At 38.9% G+C, this 22,037-nt stretch overlaps 1 protein-coding gene across 4 annotated transcripts in view; it reads left to right on the forward strand.

Moving 5' to 3' along the window:
• Positions 1–630: 630 nt before the first annotated feature.
• Positions 631–22,037, forward strand: part of celf4 (CUGBP, Elav-like family member 4) — a 144,433-nt gene continuing 123,026 nt past the window's right edge. For 2 of the 4 annotated variants that reach the window (XM_088337967.1, XM_088337966.1), the window contains exon 1: positions 631–1,367. In XM_088337967.1, coding sequence (XP_088194093.1) covers positions 1,109–1,367 — 259 coding nt within the window. In that variant the 5' untranslated portion in view covers positions 631–1,108. The remainder of the gene's footprint in view (positions 1,368–22,037) is intronic. The other 2 variants (XM_088337964.1, XM_088337965.1) reach the window with 1 other exon arrangement.

The raw sequence follows: 22,037 nt of genomic DNA on the forward strand, positions 1-22,037 counted from the left end.
GAAAAAATGAAATCATAACTGTTATAATTCCCCGAACCTAAACACTGTGCCTCCTCTGCACGCCACTCGGCGGTGCTCGCAGACTTTCTCTTTCCTTATTCGTGTCCACTGAGCGAGATTTAATGAATGCAATTTACATTTGACACTTCATGTTTGATTCTTTTCGTTTGCAACACTGTCGAATAAGAACAAGAAAAAAAACTTTTAAAAATGGATATGGGGAGAAATAGCATCCTGGGCTGCATCGTGTTGCGTTCAGGACCACGGAGCTGTCCGGGCATCCCACCGTACGTAAGGCAACCTCAAAAAAGGATTTCCAATCAAATCATCGATTTAAATAATCGATTTAGTCGACATAAGCGATCAACTTTATTCTTTTGATTGCTCAGTTTCACACTTACTGAGCAGAGAGCAACAAAGAACCGTTCCACCTTCTTTATTTCTCTATTTATAGACCCTCTCCTCCTTTCCATGGAATGTACCATTCACGTAGAAATCAACAGGGGTAAACGTAGAACAATTTGGACGTAAAGTGAGTTTACAGTCCGTTTTTCTTTAGTGAAACCCCCCTACTGTTGCCACGGAAGTTGGGACAATCCCAGCTCGTTTAAACGGAGAAGACACCCAGAGCGCTTGGAATGAGAAAAAAAAATGGAAAAAATGAAAGGCTGCCAAGACGAGGGAACGTGGGTGTAAATAGGCAGCGAACACGCTCGCTTGCTCTCTTTTTTTCTTTCTTTTTTTTTCTCAACTCACTCTCTTTCTCTTCCCGCTCTTTCTCAAGTCCGTTCGGGTTCCTCTTTTATGTCAATGAAACACTTTCCTAGTAGGACGTAAAACAAGAGGATAAAAAAAATCTTCGACGGGACCAAAAAAAATCACCAAGGGGACAAAAAAAACGTATTTTTTTAATGTTTTTGTTTTTCTTATTTTGCTATGTCACTAACTCCATTACATTGGGTAGGACGAACCCACTTCTGGTTCCGGACTTGATTTTTCTCTTTCAACGAAGAATTGTCCCGCTTTTTTTCCTCTTCGCTTTTTTAATTAATTCGCCACAACGTTCACCGTTTCTCCCCCAACGTTCACCGGCCGGGTCCGCACGAAGATGGCAACTTTGACCAACGGCCAAGTGGACGTCGTCGGGGTGGTCCCGCTCCTGAACGGATTAAGCCACAACGGACACAGCCCAGGGACGGCTTGCGTGTCCGCCACCATCCCCATGAAAGACCACGACGCTATCAAACTCTTTATCGGGCAAATCCCCCGCAACCTGGACGAAAAAGACCTGCGGCCTCTCTTCGAGGAGTTCGGGAAGATCTACGAGCTGACTGTGCTCAAGGACCGCTTCACGGGCATGCATAAAGGTGAGGATTACGTGACGGTTCCGGGGGGAAAGGGAATCATTATTAGTATAGTGATATCAACAAACGGGATTTCGGGTCGTGTGCAACGTTTCTTTCATTCACTCACGTTTTCACGTGTTAGATTGTACGCTGCTCAGCGCGCATGAGCAGAACAATCATTTCTAACTTCTCATCTCATTAGCTACACCGCTTATGCTCAGTAGGGTCGCGGGGGTGCTGGAGCCCATCCCAGCAATCATTGGGCAGTGGGCAGGAGACATTATTTTCGAAAATTGGTGTCATTTGAGTGGTCCTTAACAAGTTCAATGTACAATATTTTCTCAATTGAGTATGTGTTAATAATTTTGAAACAAGATGAAAGAGCCCTTATTTATATTTTTCCTTTTAGTAAAGCTGTTTGGGCTCGGAACGCATTAGGTAAGAGGTATGGGGACAGGGGGGCTGGATGGAGAGTAACTTGATCCTCTTCTCCTCGCTTTTTTTTTTCTATTTGTCACTGTGATGTACATTTCTAGTGTAGCCCACACACCTACCCAAAACCCCAAGAAGGTTGAACAAAAACCTCACACAAGCACAGGGAGAACATGCAAACTCTGCACAGGAAGGCTGGTTGCTGGATTGGATCCCATGATCTCAGAACTGTGTTGCGTATGCGCAAACCACTCAGCCGCCGTGCCGCGCCGCCCCATTTCAGCTGTCTTCAGTCCATTTTATTAAATATATGTTGACTAATTTTCTGTAACACCTTTTAAAACTTTGCTTTGTAAAATGTGCTATTACAATCCAATCAAGGCTACGAAATTGTATTTATAGTGGGTTGCAGAATTTTACCTTAGCAAAATAATGTTTAGAAAAGAAAAACACTAACTGGGGTCAATTACACTCCTTAACAGTAGATGGCGATAATGTCCTGCAAATCTGATACCATTTCCCGCCACAGAAAAATACTGAAGTTTGTTGAGCATGGCCAAATGCAAATAAACTGGAGAATATAAGAATAGTTTATTTGAGCGCATGTAAGAAATACATGTTCTTGTACGTTTATCATGAATGAGGCAGGAGATGACTGCAGAGGGTTAAAAAGTTTCCCCAAATTCCCTACAATTCTTTTAAGTTTTTAGAACTAGAATCATTTTTATTGTCATTGATTGACATTACCCCAAGGCAAAAATGCTACAGTCCATATAGACTGGATGCCACAGTAGTGGTCATCCTTTTATAGTGTAATTATTTGCTTCTTGAATAGAATTGTCCTAATTGTCATTGATTCCATTGTAGTGTACATTGGTCACAATACGATTAGACGTAGCACTCCAGGATAAACATGAAATAAAAAACTGAAAGAAGAAAAATCAGATGGAAAAAAAAAATCTCCGCCATCATTACCAAGGTAGTGCTTGTATACTGGCATAACATTGTAGGCTCCATCTTGGCCGGGCGTTTCCAACGTGTTGCCCATGTGCACCAAGATGTGCCCCCTAGAGAACTGAGGTGCCACGGACCTATTCTTAAAATAGCTCACCAGTGCTGGGTCATAGTGATTTTATAATAACGTTTGTTTTTTTTTAGTGATTCTTTGAGTCTATTTAACCCTACTTCAAACAAAATAACCAAGTATTAACACAGTAACAACATAGTGATGACATGATATGTTTTTTAAGAAATCTACATATAATTAGGTGCCCTTCCGTTTATTAGTAACAAAAAGCTTGAAAAAGATTGGAGTCCCCTGGTCTTTGCCTTGGTGTTGTGCATTTTTATAAGTGATCACATAATTTTGTTGGGGAGAAACCAATGATTCCTCAAAACTGGTAGGAACACCTCCCTTATGTTCATGCCCAAACTATGCCCTTGCACTGTAACCAAGTTGTATGTGCATTAAGACAATAGTGCAATAAAAAATAGAATAGAATAGCAGCAACATATCTCCATCCATCCATTATCTGCACCGCTTATCCTCAGTAGGGTCGCGGGGGTGCTGGAGCCCATCCCAGCTATCTTCAGGCAGTGGGCAGGGGATACCCTGACTGGTTGTCAGCCAGTCGCAGGGCACACAGAAACTGAAGACTTACTCGCTCATTCACACCTAGGGACAATTTGGACCGGCCAATCAACCTGACATGCATGTTTTTGGAATGTGGGCGGTAACCGTAGTGCCCGGAGGAAACCTACGCAAGCATGGGGAGGACATGCAAACTCCACACAGGGAGGTTCGATCTCATGACTTCAGAACTGTGCCACACTCGCCGCTAACCACTGTGCTGCCGTGCTGCCCTATATATATATATATATATATATATATATATATATATATATATAAACATTTTTTACAGTCTTGTTTGTTTAGTGTGGTGATGGCACTGGGAAGAAATTACATTGTACACAACAAGATTAAATGAAGCAATCCTGGATGAACATGTCATAAAAGACTTACAAGAATAAAAAATGAGATTCCAAAAAAGCACATTAAGGTAGGTAACAATTACAAGGTAGTGCTTGTAGTCTGCCCTTTAAGTGCATCAGAAAATAGTACACTGAAAATGGTGCAACTACGTTGAGCAACATCGTGCAAAAATAAGAATAAAGAACAAGATATAAATGAAGGTTTTCTCTACATAAACACAAAGTAATGGTGACAAATTAATGAGCGGTCCTTTTGTGTCGGAGCAACAGGAAGGATGCTACTTTCCCACTTGTACTTTATTTTCTCTCTCAAGGGAAAGCAAATCACCATTTAATGAGAGGTCAGTAATTGATCTGCTGTTACCTGCAGGACGTCCCCCCTGGGAGCAAAGTACATTAGGAAAAAAAGTGGGGGCTGTAAACACTGGAGTGAGTGCACAATGTAAAGAAAATTCGTAATTACTCTGTATGCATATGAAGGAGAAAGAGGTGGGGAGCAAAGTACATTAGAAAAAGGTGGGGCTATGCATGGAGTAGTAGGCCGTAAATATAATATATGACCAAGAAAGAAAAATAAAATTTCTAATCCAGGCATGGCTGCGGATTTTGGTGATTTAAACAGAAAAGTATTTATTGACTGAAAAGAAATCCAAATTAGGCGGGCAATGTACTGAAACAGAATGACCAAGTTTACTTGGCTCTTCAAAATTCAAAGACGTCAAAGCTACTATAACACAGGCTCAACTACGCATCCCTGCTACATAATGTTGAAACACTAATTAAATCTATATGAATAAAAGATTGAAGCAAGAAAGCTTAGGAAAGGGTGGAATACCAACTGGTTTTGACCAAAGAGAACACAAAATAAAGTACAAGGAACAGTCACACATAGACTTTTAGCATTTATCAAATACTCACTGGCTCAAAGACAGTTCCTTCCCTAGAGCCATCACTGCAGAGAGAATAAATTGTATATCTTACCTACACAAAGAATTATCCTATTTATATTTTATTTATTTACTCTTATGATTGCAGAATGTTTCTGCTAAGGTCATTGTACTATTTTCTGTTGCACATACAACCTAAAATATTATCCATCCATCTTAATGTTCTTTCTATCTTATTTTTTTCAAATGTTTATCCTGCAGTGCTACGTCTCGTCTAGTTCTAAACAATCAACATCACGTTGTAATCATTACAATAAAGACAATTCAATTCTAGTCAAGTCATATATTTTTGTATAGCCCTTAATCTCAATAAGTGTCAGGGCTGCACAGACCAACATTACAATCCTATTCTACATAATGTTCTAACACTAACCAACTGAATAACATGAAAGCAAGATCTTCACAAAATATGAAAAGAAAGGCTACGGCAGAAATGTTGGAATGACTAATTGATCAAAAACATAAAAGTCTTCTAACAAATCTTGTGCTGAATTTTTACGAAAGTAAGACCTTGCTTGTCTAATTGATCAAAAACATGGAGGTAAGACAATGTAGGAGATGTTGGAACCCAAAGACTAACTGAACTAAACATGAATGAGGACAACGGCGAATATATTAGAACACTAAGTCTAACTGACAGTATAGAAACTAGAGAACATGTCAAGAAGATTATTAATTGGAAAAGGAGGTGGGGTATTTTATGTGTATTTTATTAATCGCACAGCTGTGGTAGCCCCCACCCTGTTGGACAGTTAATCAGTGGCCCTGCAACTATAGGCAGTTCTCACCAGCTGATTCTAAGAAGTGTCTCCTCTACCGCAATATACTGCCCTGCTTCCCGCTTTCATTAGCGAGTCCCTGCTGTGCTCATATTTTAACTATCTGGAAGCGCTAGCTTGCTGTAACCACGTGTCTTTGCAGCTACATTCGACTGGAAAAAATGTTCCAAATTGGCAAGAGAGTGCAAATGTCACCAAGAAGCCACTCAGTCAGGAATCGGTCACTAGAAATAATGGGTGAGACTACATGAACAGAAATCAGATTATACTGTTTATTCACGTTTGTCTGTTAGTTCTGAAATTCACTTTGACTTATTGAAAAGTCCGATACTACTTTTGTTACACCAATACCAGTTTGTGTATTTACATAACTCAAGTGGCTGATGCTGATTTCATATGCCATTAGTACCCCTTATTTGTATTCATTTAGTTTCACTGGTTTATTAGCATTTGTTTGTTTGATCTCAAATTTGGATCGACTACAGCTGAAATGTCTAATACTACTTTGGTCTAACCAATACTGGTGCTTGTAATTACATTACTGGAGAAATCAATGCTGATGTTGATACCATATGCCACAAGTACTTATTTTTACTCGTTTAGTTTCACTAGTTTATTCACATATGTCTGTTTGATCTCTAATTTGGATTGACTGTTGTTTAAATGTCCAATACCTCTTTTACCAGAACAATGCCAATATGCATATTTATATAACATCAGTTGCAGATGCCGATGTCAAAGCTTTGTGCTGCAAGTACTTCTGATTCTTACTCCATTGGATGACAATTTTGTTGAATTTAAATCTAGTTTTTCTCATTTTTCCATAAAAAGACATCTAAAACTATTATACAAATTTATATTTAGTATTATTTTGTTAATGATTAATGTTAATGTTATTCTGTGGAAAAATTCAAATGTGCAATAATATCTTGTATTGCATTCGGCAAATTGGACAATTTGCTTAAGTTTTTATATTTGGCTTTAAAAGCAAGTTTGAAATATTATTTTGTATTTGTTCTTGTCATATTAGCACTGTATCAACAACTTGTATTATTACTCACCAGTCTTTTAATGTGTTAGTTGGATACTAAAACAATGAAATAATAAAAACCCCAAAAATGAACCCAAATTCTTCAATTCATCTGTTAGACTTGTGTTTTGAAAAGTACAATATTCGTTATTGCCTCAAAATAGCACAATATCGTCACTATGTATGTATCTGTACTCGCCAGTCTTTCTATGTGTTAACTGGACTCTATAAAATCAAAGTAAATGATGACAAAAATAAATGAACACAATTTCTTCACAGGCATATGTTAAACGTGTGTCTGAAAAACTACAACATTCGGAATTGCCTCAGATGGCCAATATCGGCACAATGTTTCGGTACTTTCCAGTGTGTCCATGTGGTAATTGGACACCAAAGCAATGAAGTAAATCAAGTACAAAATAAATGACGTTGGACTCGTGATTTAAAAACTACAAGATTTAGTATCACCTCATAATATCAGCACAATATTGGCTGTATGTATCAGTACTCACCAGTCTTTTGGTCTTCTCGTCTTAAATGCATTTTAGAAGGAAAATGTGTATACATACATGTTGAACGTTTTACCTATTAAAAAATAAATAAATAGAGGCACCTTCTACTTAGCGGCTGTCATCGCGCCTCACATTGTCTCGATTAAATTGAACAAGCAAGCACTTTTACAAAGAAATTAGCTCCTTTTCAGCTCACTGATCCACAGCTTTTTCCCTTTTTCCGCTAGTGCAGGTAATAAACGCTGCTTATCCTGTTCTACAGTATCAACTAGGCCAAAAAGAAGCTGCTTTCCTTCCCTATGGTAATCCCTCCCATGAAGAAAGAGACCCCTATTACAGCCATTGTCAGCTGTGCCTGTGATACTATTGCCATAACGCTCCCTATAATGACTCCATGTATCACTGGTAATCTAGTCTTTAGGATTCTGTCCCTTTGGAACAGAGGGGGGTTGCAGAATCTTGGAGTGTGCATCGGGACAGCAGTGCAGGCCTACATTCTCTCAATGATTTTATTTCTCTCCCCTCTGCGACCGAGCCATGCTAATAGAGGCCATTTATAATGGTCAGCGGCTGCCGGTGCAGCTACGCAGTTAGCACGCGGCGCCGGCCCATGAGCTTGCGTTTCCACTGTATTCAACAAGAGATGTTGGGGGGGATGTTGTTGCATGTGCCGTTTGGTGGGATTTCATGGAAAATTGTGCGACTAATGGTTCATCTTTTACCTTAGCAGTTAGTTTGAGTTTCTGGCCATAGATATGTGGACCTAATATGTTCAGCTGGATCCCTGCATACATGCTGTTTGTGAGAAAACCAATGGTAAAGAGGGCAAGTACGAGCGAATTGACACACACAGGCACATTTTCTGCTTTTGACATAAAATAAAGGATGATTTAATCCAATTCAGTCTCCAAAATCAATGATGTATTTTTTTTCTCTCCTAACGTGTGCTAAATGACTGTTTACAGGTTTTGCTAATGTGTGGCTGTCCAGAAACATGGACTTACACAACATATGAACGGATACAAATGGCATCCACTATTACAAGTCCACAGTGCTCTGCTACATAAAAATATCCCAGATGAGAAACTCCATACAAGTAAACAGATGGTGTCTTGCTATGATAAAAAAATATTCATATGACTTTTGTATCTGTTAATAGTTTAAAATCCCTGAACCTTTGGAATACATAAGGAAAAGAATGGAATCTGGGCCTATCCAATTTTTCTCATATGAACATATGAATAGAAATGCATGCAGATAGCTCCATGCACATTTTATATTTCATCTTATATTTTAGATTAATTTCATTAAATGGGCTTTGAAAAACTCAGAATTAAAGCTATAAAAGTAATACAATGTCGCCTTTGAAGCGTTACATTTTATAATATTGATTGGAAAAACTCCAAATGCAATCGGGCTAGATGAGATGTGTTTTTTTGGCATACAGTACGATCAATACCATGATAAATAAAATACTGTATTTTCACAGCTATAAGGCGCACCCCCCAAAAATAGTTTTTTTGTCCTATACTTTCCATACATAAGGCGCACCGGACTATTAGGCGCTACAGTTGGAACATCAACGAAACATAGCATAAAAGACACGCACTGACACAGTGTCACTCAAATATGTCATTCACATTATTAGGAAGGGTAAATTCTTCGGAATCAAGAAATGCCAACAATTTCTTAATTTCTATTTTCTTTTTCGCTGACAACTGTGTGGACAGCAAAGTAATGATTTCATTGTGCAGGGAAACGTGGTTCTTTACTGTGCATATGACAAACATTTCGAATTGAATTGAATTTTAAAATAGACTCATCACAGAAACGTCAAGATCAGTCTGAAACAAGATACAGTGGAACCTCGGTTTTAGAACGACTCACAGTTCAAACAAAAAAATTCGAGAAATTCTTGCTTTGTAGTTCGAACAAAAATCTGAGTTCGAACGCCGGTACGACAGCTATGGCTAACTGTAGTGCAGTGGTACCGTCTAGGGGTGGATGTTTCACATCACATTTTTTTTACTCCTTTTAATTTTCTTAGGTGCAATTGCACCTCCACTACACTAGGGGACGTCCGAGATTAAACAAATGTGTAGCAAATGGGCCGAGTTACAGAATTTCGTCGAACCCCACCACCCCGATGAAGCTGCAGTCACCAGAGTCATCAATGACTTTAACGACACTGTCATGAACCACTTTTGAAAAGTGTTAAAAAGAAGGAGCAAGAAGCAAGTGTCATTGGATAGATATTTTAAGAGAAAAGAACATCCTGTAGCCAAGTCATCCGTAGCAAAGAGATTTGAACGTGTGAGCACCCCTCAGACAGAAGAGCTCCCCGAAGTTTTTATGGGAGGGGACTCTCCTTCCAGACAATAATTTTCCTTCCTCCTCCATCCCTCTCCACCGTCCACCTGCGCCTTCTGCTGACCACCACAAAGGTAAAAAAAATCATATTCATAGTTATTTTATTTATCCATTTTTTTTATTTTTACACGTTCATGTTAGCGTAATCTTTCGTACGGAAGATTACGATAACGCGAACGTACGATTAGCCTGGGTTACATTTATGTTTATGTTATTTGTGTCTTAAAGGTAAACAAAGGTAAACATTCAGGGTCTTGGAACGGATTAAAACATTATTTGTAATGGGAAAAATGATTTCTGTGTTCAAACAAATCGCTTTTCGAACAGGGTTCTAGAACGGATTTTGGTCGAGAACCGAGGTGCCACTGTACTGGGAAATTATGAAGGCGGGATAGCTCACCAAAGTCGTCTTGCAGCCATCACCTTCAATAATAATACGCAACCATGGTCCTCTCATGTTCGTAAGTGTAGTCAATCCAACCGTGTAAAATATTTACACACTCTAAAACACGCAATAATGCCGACTAATAAAAGAAAAAAAACAGTCTAATGGCATATGCATGGATAGACGTTGCTTGTTGCTAGCTGTCTGTTTAGCCCTATAATTCCTGTTTACAAATACAGACTAGTAAAAAAAAAAATTTCTCCAGGCCATAGAGCAACCTAACGCGTGATTCACATTCTTTTTTTTCGGCCAATTGCTGGAATTGTTTTGCCCCGCTTTAGCTTATGCGAGCCTGTAAATGTTTAAAAGGACCCGCCTCCTTTACCTCTGAATAACCTTAGCCAATAGTGACAGATTCAAATGATTATTGACACATTGGTTAGGAAATGAAACGCCACTATATATATATATATATATATATATATACAGTATATCCCAGCATACAACGCGGACTACTTCTCCCATTAGGTAAATCTAGAAGGAGGCTGCTTGCCTTAGTTGCAAGACCTTGCGACTCAGTATTGACCCATATATAAGGCGCACAGTATTATAAGGCGCATGGTCAACTTTTGGAAAAAAAAAAAATAAAGGCTTTTAGGTGCGCCTTATAGTCGGAAAAATACGGTCCATACATTTTTCAAAATAGCAAGTACAGCAAAATGTAGCCTGCTTTTTAAACAATGGCCCTGTGCACTGTTACATAGAAATAGAAAGACGGGGACAATACTGGCCCCAAACAATATTTTGATTACCATTATACACATTAGGATTTTTTCTTTGCGGGCTAAGTTAAAAACCCTGATAGAACATAGTGGCTGTGTTGCTGTAATTTGCAAACCCTTGTTCCAAACAAACAAACAACTGCTGTCCAAAAGTAAAGGCTGCGGTGATGTAATTATTTTGGGCGGTCAAAAGATTTAGTTGTTTACATCCTATTTCAACAGTGGTAACCGTGTACAATGCCCATCATTTTCTTCAAAAATAGCTTTTGGGTATGTTAGCACAATTTTGCACATCATAACCAGATGCCTTACAATACAGAAAGCTCATAAAGGGAATTGCATCCATCTCCCATCGCCTATTTTGGGAATCTCTTCAGCTCTTTTAAACCGAACATCTCAAAGAAGACGACTCGGAACCAATTATGAGGCGAATTGTGTGTTTTGCTAAGACCAGAAAGTCATGACGCCAAAAAACATGAAAGCATCATGCTGGGTTTTATTGCAGGCAATTAGATGTTACAGGCTACCATTAGGGAAGGACCATCTGCAGAAGGCAGGATAACACCAAATTTGCCTTCCAACAAAAAAGTGTGTGTGTTTGTCCTGAAGGTCTCCGTTAATGCAGCACGCGTTCCGGACGAAAAATTTCACTCTCGTTGCATCATCCTCTCTGTGGGACCTTTTTCTATCTCCTCTTGCACTTGCTTAGGGATCCGTGCATGTGTGTGTGTGCAGAGACACCTCCCAGAACTCTCCACTCAGCTTCTCTTCCAATGCATGTTTTCATCAAGAAGCATGTCTATTGATTCGGGTCGTTTTGGTGGACTGCAACACGTGTCGCAGAGGTCACCACTTAGTAAAGTAGACTTGCCCAGCAGCGCCACCTTGCTTTCAAAAGGTGCGGGTCCATTAACACTTTCAGTTCCAGACATTTCTCTCAAATGGGAAGTGCTGGTGCCAGCCAATTTTTGAAGGCCTACAGAAAATTTTGCTATCTAGCTATATACACCATTCATTATGCAGTACACAATAGTTGAACAAGTTTCTTGAAAATACTCGTTTCAAAGAAGAAAACGTCCAGCAAAAAGGTCTTTTTGTGATGCATTTCAAGCAGAACTTTCACCTTAGTGCATTTTAAAAAAAACTAATTTTTGTGTCGCGTCCAATATATAAATAAGGCGCTCCATAAACACAAGGGCACTTTGCTTGCAAAGTAATATTTTATTGCAAGAGCACTAAAGTTATGCATTAACTTGGCAAGAACATTTTAACCCCCTGTGTTTCAAGTAAAGAAATTATATGATTCGGGTTGTATGGCGATAGTGGATGTGCACGAAACGTCATCCCGCTCTGTCATGAAGATGACAACGGGACTTCATCATCTTTTTTAGAAAGAATAAAGCTATGAAGTGTTAACTGTCTATAGCTATGTTATAGCTTAGCTTCTCTCACTAAACTGCACGTACTTTGCATATGGGCTGCCCACACACTGCCATGCGGTGGATACAGAAAGCAAAACTGGGCAGTGTGTTGACAAAAGTCTAAACAATGCCATTTGTCCTATCCAGTGGTGATTTTTCATACTGAAATCATTCCCTACTTATTATCATCACCAGAGCCATTATAACATTTAAAAACAAAAAAACAACATATTTTTACATTTTGGCACTCAGGGACATTGTTTTTGTAAATGTATTCATACATTATGGCACTGAATGAGTTGTAATAGGGAGGATACATAAGAATACATTTGTCCAAGGGTTTGACTGACTTGCAAACTTTACCTCGCCCTTTTTGGTTGGTGCCATTAAAACCTGCTTCTGATTGGTCGGCGCTGTTTTACCACGAAATATGACAATTCTTGTTGGTCTGACACTCAAACAACAAAATGGAACTATGAATCCTTGAAAAAACGCAGTGTTTCGCACTACCGTACTACGTTGCATCGCCATATTGATTAGATTTTGGTTAATCGTGCAGCCCACTGTGACCGTTATCCGTTCACTCACTATGGCCCAATGATTATGTGTCTAATCCTTATTGCATCTACCAAAATATTCAACAGAATAAATAGACACATCACAAGAAACTCAAAACTAGGTAGCCTAAGGAATACTCGATGTAAACACTGATTTTCAAACTGCTCTAGGCTATTGGTTATGATGAGAATAAAAAAAACGATGTAACATTTGCAAATTAGGCTATATAAAACTAATAAACCCGTTTGAAAAAAAAGAAGCTCTATCAGCATCTGCTCATCTGTTCAGGTCATCCAGCAAGAGCCTTGCCTTTGCCAAGCAGAGACGTTAAGTACACACTAATGCACAAGCATGCTCTCGGACTCTGCGTGATCTCTGAACTATTCACATTAAATGTTTTCTGTGGCTGAGAAGAATAATGTGACTCTTGAATGTGCTTCTTAATCAGCCGCACTAAAAAAACAAATAGAAGATAGTAATAATCAATATTCCTACCAAGATTTTAGCAGGATGCACAGCACATGATTTGGTCAAACCTATATCTTGATTTTTCTTTTTATATATAAGTAGTAGCACATCTTGGTTGTTGTTTTTTTATTTCTCTATGTCTCTTAAACCATAGTGGGGACAGTTTTGTATGTTTTTTTTTACAATGTTTCTCAACTTTTTTGAGCCAAGTCACATGTTATTTTATAAAAGAGAAAATCCCAATGCACACCATCCATGGGAAATGTTTTTTTTTTTTTTTACCATTTGTGGTCACCTTGGTTCAGGGGGTAATATGGGTTATTCATTTTGGTGAATCAATCCGTTGTCATTTTGGAGTTTACTAAATGTTTAGCCTGTTATACTGTAATATATTGTTTTTCCAGTAAAATTATTGTTTTCATTTTTTTAGTAAAAATTAAAAAAAAAATAACAATTAAAATCGGCAAAGTTATGCGCACAATTCTGACATTGTTATTGAATGTATTTCACTGTACTAACTCATGACCATATTGCAGCATATAATTAGTATACAAAAACTAAAAGAATGGGGGCGAAAAAACATTGTATGGTGAAACTATCGTAAGGACGCCGTAACAGAGGGGTCTACTGTACAAGTAAGGGTAATATAGGTTAAAAATGAGGAATATAAATTGTTTCAACAGGTGTTGTTGTTTTTATAAGATGTTACTTCCCACTCTTTACCCGATCGTTATATTCCTTCTATCTTTTCTTAAAAATCAAAATACATTCTGCTGGTTTTATTATCGAGCACCTCACCCGAGTGTGTTTTTATTGTCTTGTAGCTTTTCTTTAGATGTTTATCATAGACTGTATTATCCATCCTCTTTTTCAAGTCTTTGCTCTTTATGTATGTATGTGTAATTACACCGCAGACAATTGAACCATGCAGGCTTCACATTCAAAAAAATAAAAAGAGTGCTCAAATGTCTATGTTTAATAGTAATATTAATATTTAACGTGCCAGCGCAGATGGAGCCCTCGCTATGCACATGAATTTGGCTCTGGCTGCAGCCTGGCACTGCTGCTAAAGCTTTGCATGAGGAAATAGCAGCATGACACAGCAGTAATATGAAAAATAGACCTTAATTTTGGCACCACTAACGGTGTCACTGGCCGAATAATTCACGTCTGGCGTGCAATAATTCTCTTGTCATCTGTTTGTTGGGAACTTTATCCTTTTTGGACTCTTTATTCTACAAGCTATGCCTCTTTTTAGGGATGCATTAGTTATTTTTTCAGTAATGACTATGACAAATTTTTGTTACGAGTACCACACTGACATATAGATACTTGATAAAGATCCAATCATGGAAATTCATCACTCTTAAACATTATACAAGACCCTAATGTCACACATGCCTAGGCCAAGAAAATTCGATCACTCATTTTATCAGGTGGCATTTGTATAGCTACGCACATTTTTTTGCTATAACATGTAAAAATAAATGTACAAATGCTGATGTAACTACATCAAACAAATGTCACGTTCACTGTCACGATTCGTTTTTGGGTTTTTTTGTTTGTCATTCTAATTAATTAAGCCCATAACTGTGATGTCATATTTGGTCCTTATCGGTTGAATGACTATCGACCCGATCATTGTTGTGCATCCCCATTTCCAACTTGATGCCGAAAGTAATGAATTGTAAAGATGATTCACTCCTCAAAGTATCTGTTCATTCCAGAAATATACATTTACTTATCTGAGATCAATTCATGAAAACACATTTAATATATTTGATGTCTTTTTTTTTGCTTCAAAATATCATCAGATCATTTTAAAGACTCTTCTTCACTTTTTAAAGTTTTAGAGTTGCTAATAATCCTGCAAACAATTCACAAGTGTTTTTCTGAAAGTGGAATTTGTTAAGGTAAACAACCAACATGAAATTTTGAATGTTAATTTCCTATGCCTCTGTTTACAGTAGAATTATTTTTCAGAATATATCAACTTTAATTAGTATTGTACCACAAAACATAACTACAAGAATAAAATAATTGATTTTTTAACTCAAGTATTCCTGAATAGCAGATAACGTTGCCCATTTTAAACATTATTTTTCCATTTCAGTGTATTTAAAATGTATTCCTTTAAAAATTCAGATTTTTTTGAGGGATAATTTCCCTCATTATATTTCCGATTTATTGCGCTAGTAACTTGAAAACAATAATTCCTAAAATGATCAAAACTATCCTACATGGCAGACATAATTTTTTTTAATTTTCCATAGAAAAACAGCCCTTAAAATTAGCAAAATTATTGGCCGTCTGCCATGTAAGATCATTTTAGCTTATTTTCTATCAGTGATTCCTTTTAGAAGTGTCTGTCTTCATTCTTATTTCATGTTCCCAATTAAAAATGCAGAGCGTTGACTTGTAAGAAAAAGGTGGCCGATTAGGGTTAAGGACTTTTTGTAGATCCTGCTCAATTATTCATAATCAAGGGCGATTTTGAAAATGCTAGGAGAATAGCAAGTCTTGCAAAAGTCCTTAATAAAGGTTTATCTTGGCCTGTGAATGTTATTTTAGAATGGTTATCTGGAGCTGTTATACTAATTTAAGATGAAGATATTTGAAATGTACTGTAATATAATAATTTGATACTAGAATATCATCTCATCAGCTACACCGCTTATCCTCAGTAGGGTCGCGGGGGTGCTGGAGCCCATCCCAGCAATCATCGGGCAGTGGGCAGGGGACACCCTGAACTGGTTGCCAGCCAATCGCAGGGCACACAACTCACTCGCTCATTCCCACCTAGGGACAATTTGGACCGGCCAATTCACCTGAAATGCATGTTTTGGAATGTGGGAGGAAACCGGAGAGAACATACAGACTCCGCGCAGGAAGTCTGGAGCTGGATTTGAACCCACGCAGGAGGTTCCCAAGACATGAACTGTGCCGCACATGCACTAACAACTGCGCCGCCGTGCTGCCCTGATACTAGAATGTTTTTCCAAAAAGTATTTGAATTTAGATTTTTTGGGGGGGGACTCCTTGGCTGAGTATAGTCCCGTGATAAAGGCATCTGACATTTGTCATCTTTGAGGTTTTTTCTTTTTTTCAATATTTCTTCATTTAGCTGTTTCTTAGCCCCTTAACTGCAGGCTATGACTCTCCGTTAGCCACTATTGTTACTGTTAGCTTCCCCATGTAAATAAAGCTTGCTTCGTCTTTCAATGTCACTCGCTTCCCACAGCGAAGCTCTGTAATTTAGGCATCGTTCTCTTTTTTTCTCCACTGTATCCTTCTCTTTCCTCTTATGTTAGCCACTTGGCACCAGGGTTTGGCTCTCCTTTAGTGACTATTGTTACTGTAACTGCTCCTCATAAATTAAGATTTCTTTGTCTTTCAATGTCACTCGCCTCCCACTTCTGAGTTTTATCATCCAGAGTCTCAAAGCCTGAAAAATGTATTTCTGCCTATGTAATATTTTACTGGCTATTTTAGTAGCTTCTCCTGCTAGCTGCTGCAATTAGCCACTTACACCTGCTCTGACCAGCAATTGGCTCTTTGTAGCCGCTTCTTGTATATCCAGCTCACTCTGTCTTTTGATGTCACTGACAGGGATTAACAGCAGATTGCATTTCCTGTCGTTTGTTTAAAACGAACGGATTACACGCAAGAAAATATGGAAGTAGGCTTTTGAATTTTACTATGTGGTATTTTTTAGGCTTCTGTAGTTTGTCTTTAAATGCACACACTACAGCCCCATTATTAGCTACAACAATGTCTGGTACTGAATTATAACACATTGTCACTTTAGACTAAATAGTTGTACTTCAAAAAGGGGGACATCAGATATTATCCTTGCAACCATATTGGCATCTCGTTCAGGGAAGATACATCACGGCCCTTATCCTGTTATGCCAGTCGGAGAGCAGATGGAGCATCGTTGCTGAGGCAGATCAGGGCTCTACTCTAACATTTCCTGTGGCATCCCTAGCATGACTACATTTTTTCGTTGGTCGCAAAACGCAAGATTTGGTCGCAATTTGCCGACAAAAAAGATTGCGCATTAAATGCAGAACTCTCCTGACCTTTTTATGTGGAGGCATTTTAAATTTGGTCGCATCTGTTGGTAAATGAGTCTCCGTCCCAATCCCTTCAGACACAGATTTCGCAACACAAAGGACAAGGAGTCAGAAGATTGAGAGAGTCCCAGAGACAGATGTGGCCCTCTCTGGCCCCGACTGATTGATCGCTTTTGGCCTCCTTCCATGCCAGGCTGCAACCTCTCTGCCCTCTGATGTAATTTATCAGGCCAGTTTTGCAGGATTTAAGTGTTGTACTCTGGCCGTTGCGGGCTGGAAAAAGAGAACGACCTTCTTTGGAAGAAGGCTCACTCCAGGAGCAAAGTGTGCCCTCCATATTAGCAAAATTTTAGCCAACTCATTAAGGGACACACTTTTTTTCTTTTAGCTCGCAGAGTTTTGTTTTGGGATGTATCACCAGCCAGCATATATATTTACAACATGACAGATAATTTGAGTTGGTGTGTATTATACTTTCTTAATATATGTTTATTTGCTCCAACACACCACCAAGTTTTGTACAATCCTGATCCTTAAAATAAGCCATGTTGGAGGACAGAAATGTTCCAACAGCGATGGCGGAACGTTTGTAAGCGTGAGAAGTGCTCACTTTACAGAATATCAACTTAAGTAGGAGTTGAGAGGAGCTTGACCCAGCTACGACAAAAGACAAAGGCTCTCACAATGGTGTATGGGATGGCCTATTTCAGTGCTTTGGTTCCTTCTTGAAAAGGAGTGTAGTACAATTAACTTCACCCATCTTTGAGAACAAAGTTAGGAGTCTGAATTAAACGGACATCAAAGTTGTTTTAGTGTCCGAAATGCAATATAAAGATTAAAAAGTTGCATGGGTCAAAACCTACTCGGCGAGATTTCTCAAAACAAATAGATAGATAGATAGATAGATACTTTATTCATCCCCGAAGGGAAATTCACTTTTCCAGCAGCATCCCTAAGCTGAGAACAATCGAAAATAACTGAGAACAATCGAAAATAACGTCGGTCATGTTATCTTATGTGCACCGAATAAACACATTGGCTAATAACTAATCTGATCTTTAGAATCAGCCATGTCTGATGACTGCTAAACCCTGCAGTACATACTGCAGCAACTAGTATGTGCATTATAATGAATACATGTGATGAGAGATAGCATTTTTATATGATCCAATATATCAATAAATCGCTAAAATAATCAGCAGGATAATCTGATGATAAAGTAATTGTTTGGTAAAGTTCTTAAATTTTGTAATTTACATATATTTTTGGGGGCATCTAATAATTGCTGTAGTTCTATTTTTTCATATTTTCTGTGTGTTGGGTTCAATCCACTATCGGCAATCGTGCAACTACCTTATTGAAGGATCCGAAAGGACAGCCATCAACAAGCGATTGTAGATTTGCAATTTCATGCTTTCAGAGATGCCCGCCTTTTTTCCCTGCACAGGTTCCCAACGGGACGCCATTTCTTCTTTAATCACAGAATTGGAGATGGGAACACTGCTCATATATTTAACTCCGGGTGGGATGATTTCACTAAGTTTATACATAGAAATGTGTGCGTGCATGTTTGCATGTATGTCATCCCTGCGAATATTTATTATTTGATAAAAATGGCTTTCCCTGGAGCACAATTTGAGTGTATCTGAAACCAGAGCGTTAGAGAGATTCCTTTAAGTTTACTCATCAAGAATCTGGAGACACTCACACTCTTCCAGCCCTGCACGAAAATTGATAGGGGGATTCCAGCCTCGAGTTTTGAAATATTACTACCACAAATGCCCGAATTGAATTACAAATAACAACAACAAATCAATAACAAATCCACCAAATAATATTAAACCAGATACCACAGAGTTCAAAAGTTAACATATACCGTAATTCTTGGACTATAATTTGTCATGAGGTATAAATTGTATTTCACACAGGGGTTTTGTCTACAACCAACAACTGGGATTGGTTCTGATTAATTGGTAGCTAATTCCATTACAATGGTGCTGATAAGAAGCCCTACTTGCACTCACAAAGACATGCATGTGTTGGACATGACATGGAAAGGGAATATTTTTAAAGTTAAAAAATGGGTGAGAAAAAAAGATCAAATAATGAAAATACATGATCTTTACATAACATGGAAAGATGATGTTTACAATGTGAAAAATGCAAAAATGTTAACAATTATATCAATAAGAAAAAAACATGTGTTTTTCCCACAACTTGGAATATATGTTACCCTAAAATTTGGACTATAGAGCACACCTGATTATAAGCCGCACCAAGTACATTTTTTAAAGGAAAAAACATTTTGTGCATAGTTAAGCCGCACCTGACTAAAACCCGCATGTGACCACATTGAAACATGAGATTTACAAAGAAAGCGGGTACACAGAAAGAGTTTTAATATTATACAGTACCTTATCCCCTCAAAGTTCAGACGGTCGTCTTCAACTTGTTGGCGAAAATAGGTTCGTTATATCAAAGTCAATCAAGAGAATCCAACCGTGTAAAATATTTCTTCCAAAACATGATAATGCCGACAGATGAATAGGAATCCGCCTAAAACATTTCTTCGTTGGACGGAGCTTCTTGTAATCCGTTCGTTTCGCCACATTATTTACGTTTACAAATAAATTGACTCGTAAAATGATTACCAATACGGTAGTTAGTCCTCCTCTTCCGATTGACACTTTTCCATGATATGTGTCAGTTCATGCTCATTTTAGCCATTCACAAAGCACAAAGTTACATTGATCTTGCGTCTTTCTTGACACATACATTCCACCTGTCTCACTCTAACCTGTACTGCTTCGGCGCCCCTGGCGGCCGTTGGAAAAAATGCATAAATTAGCCGCAGGGTTGAGTGTTTTGGGGGAAAAATTCGAGGCTCATTGTCCAAATTTTATGGTGTGTTTATATAAATGACCCCATAAAATGGTGATAATAAGTCTTAACATGATTTAAAAATAGAGTATTTCTTATTTAAAAATTGCACAAATTTTAAAAATTGGAGGTTCGGGTTCTAAACAATAAAATAATTATAGAAAAATGCAGATATGCATTGTCCACATGACATGAAAATTGGAATGTTTACAATGTAAAAAAATATCAAATGAAAAAAGGTTAAGGTACTGTTTTTTCACATGACAAGCTAATGCAATACTTAAAAAAATACAAAAAAATAGAGAGAAATAGTTCATCCATAGGCAGCACGTCAGATGTATGGTTAGCGCGTCAGCGGCAAAGTTCTGAGGTTATGGGTTCAAATCGAGCCTACCGGCTTACCTGTGCTCAGTTTGCATGTTCTTCTCTTGCTAGCGTGGGTTTCCACCGGGCACTCCGGTTTCCTCCCACATTCCAAAAACGTGCATGTTAGGTTAAATGGCCGGTCCAAATTGTCCCTAAGTGTGAATGAGCGAGCAAATGGTTTTCTGTCTCTGTGTGCCCTGCGACTGGCTGGCAACCTGTTTAGGGTGTCCCCTGCCCACTGCCCAAAGATAGCTGTAATGGGATCCAGCGACCCTACTGAGAATAATCAGTGCAGATAATGAATGGATGGATACTTCATTCATAGAGTGTGAAAAGCTGTTGGTTTTAGTCCTCGCTACATTTTCGAGTACGACCAAGCATGTTCACTCCACGTAGGTAAATCCCTGAATGTCTTTCAGGTGTCCTTTCTGTATGGCGTCTACATGTTTACTTTGCAAACATCCTAATTGTGTTAAATGGGGGGAAAGCGAGCGGGGGACAAGATTATAATCCATTATAGTCTTCTTCGAGCTATTCCCGGGACGGCGCTTTTGTCGGAGTTTCTCCTTGAAAATCCCACAAACATCGCTGACTTTTATTCACCGTCACACTCGTCTTTTTTGCCTCTGTGTCCCTCCATCCCTCTTTGTGTGTCACTCCCGTTTTCTCGCCGCTCGCCCCATTCCCTTTGTACCTCCCTTTTCCCTCGATCTCTTTCTCTCCCTCTGTCTGTCTCCTCGTCAGATAATCTCACTGGGGGAGACTTTAGAGGACTCTCCATCTGTGTATAAATAGCTCCGGATGAATTATTGAGGGACCCGGGGTTGCTAATAATCCCACAGGACCCATCTGACAATGACATAGAAGATGGAGGGAAAACAATTACGCGGGATTTCTCCTTCAGAAGAAGGAGGAGGGGCATTGTGGAGGAAGCCAGTGGCCTGTGGGAGCCTCTTTGCAGGGCCCAACATCTCGGCTAATAAACCCAATTAAACCTCCCGAATCAATCGGGGGGAGGGGCCCCCCAGGGCGTCGTCTCTCTTCCTCTCCCCCAGACGACGTGTAACAACAGGAAATGTAGTGATTCATGTAACCCTCGCTCCCCCCTTTAACTCCTCTTCCTCTTTGGTTGGATCGTCCTCTCATCTCCATATCGCAAGGAGGACGGGACAGGACGGGATGTCCGCCGAGGCGGGATAATAGGACGGAGGAGAAGACAGGCGGGCCGAGCCGAGAGGCACGCAGGAGAATATTAATGGGGGTGTTTATCCCGTAAGTGTTGTGCCCGGGGGACAAGACACGGCAGCGCTCCCGTCGACCAGACTTTGTGTTCTTGCTGTCACATCCCATTGCTTCGAAGATGGACTTTTGAGTAATGGGTCCGACCTACGACATGTGTTCCTGATGTATAGCTTACGTTCTTCTGACTCTAATTGGGTCAGAGATGGATGTTTATTTTTTAATGTTGTTCATGAAGGGAAACATTTTGTTTTAGATAGGTTTGTTGTATAGGTTCAAAATGATAACAGAAAAATGAAGCTTCATTAACTCTGTCCGCCAATTCGAACTGGGGTCAACCTGCTTAAAAAGCGATTGAGAAAATGTTAGTGAAGGGAAAACAAAACTTCATAAAAGCTTTATATATATTCTCATCTCATTAGCTGCACCGCTTATCCTCAGTAGGAAATGATAG

The sequence above is a fragment of the Urocampus carinirostris genome, chromosome 6 (genome assembly GCF_059441175.1).
Source record: "Urocampus carinirostris isolate Australia breed hairy pipefish chromosome 6, RoL_Ucar_1.0, whole genome shotgun sequence".
NCBI lineage: Eukaryota > Metazoa > Chordata > Actinopteri > Syngnathiformes > Syngnathidae > Urocampus > Urocampus carinirostris.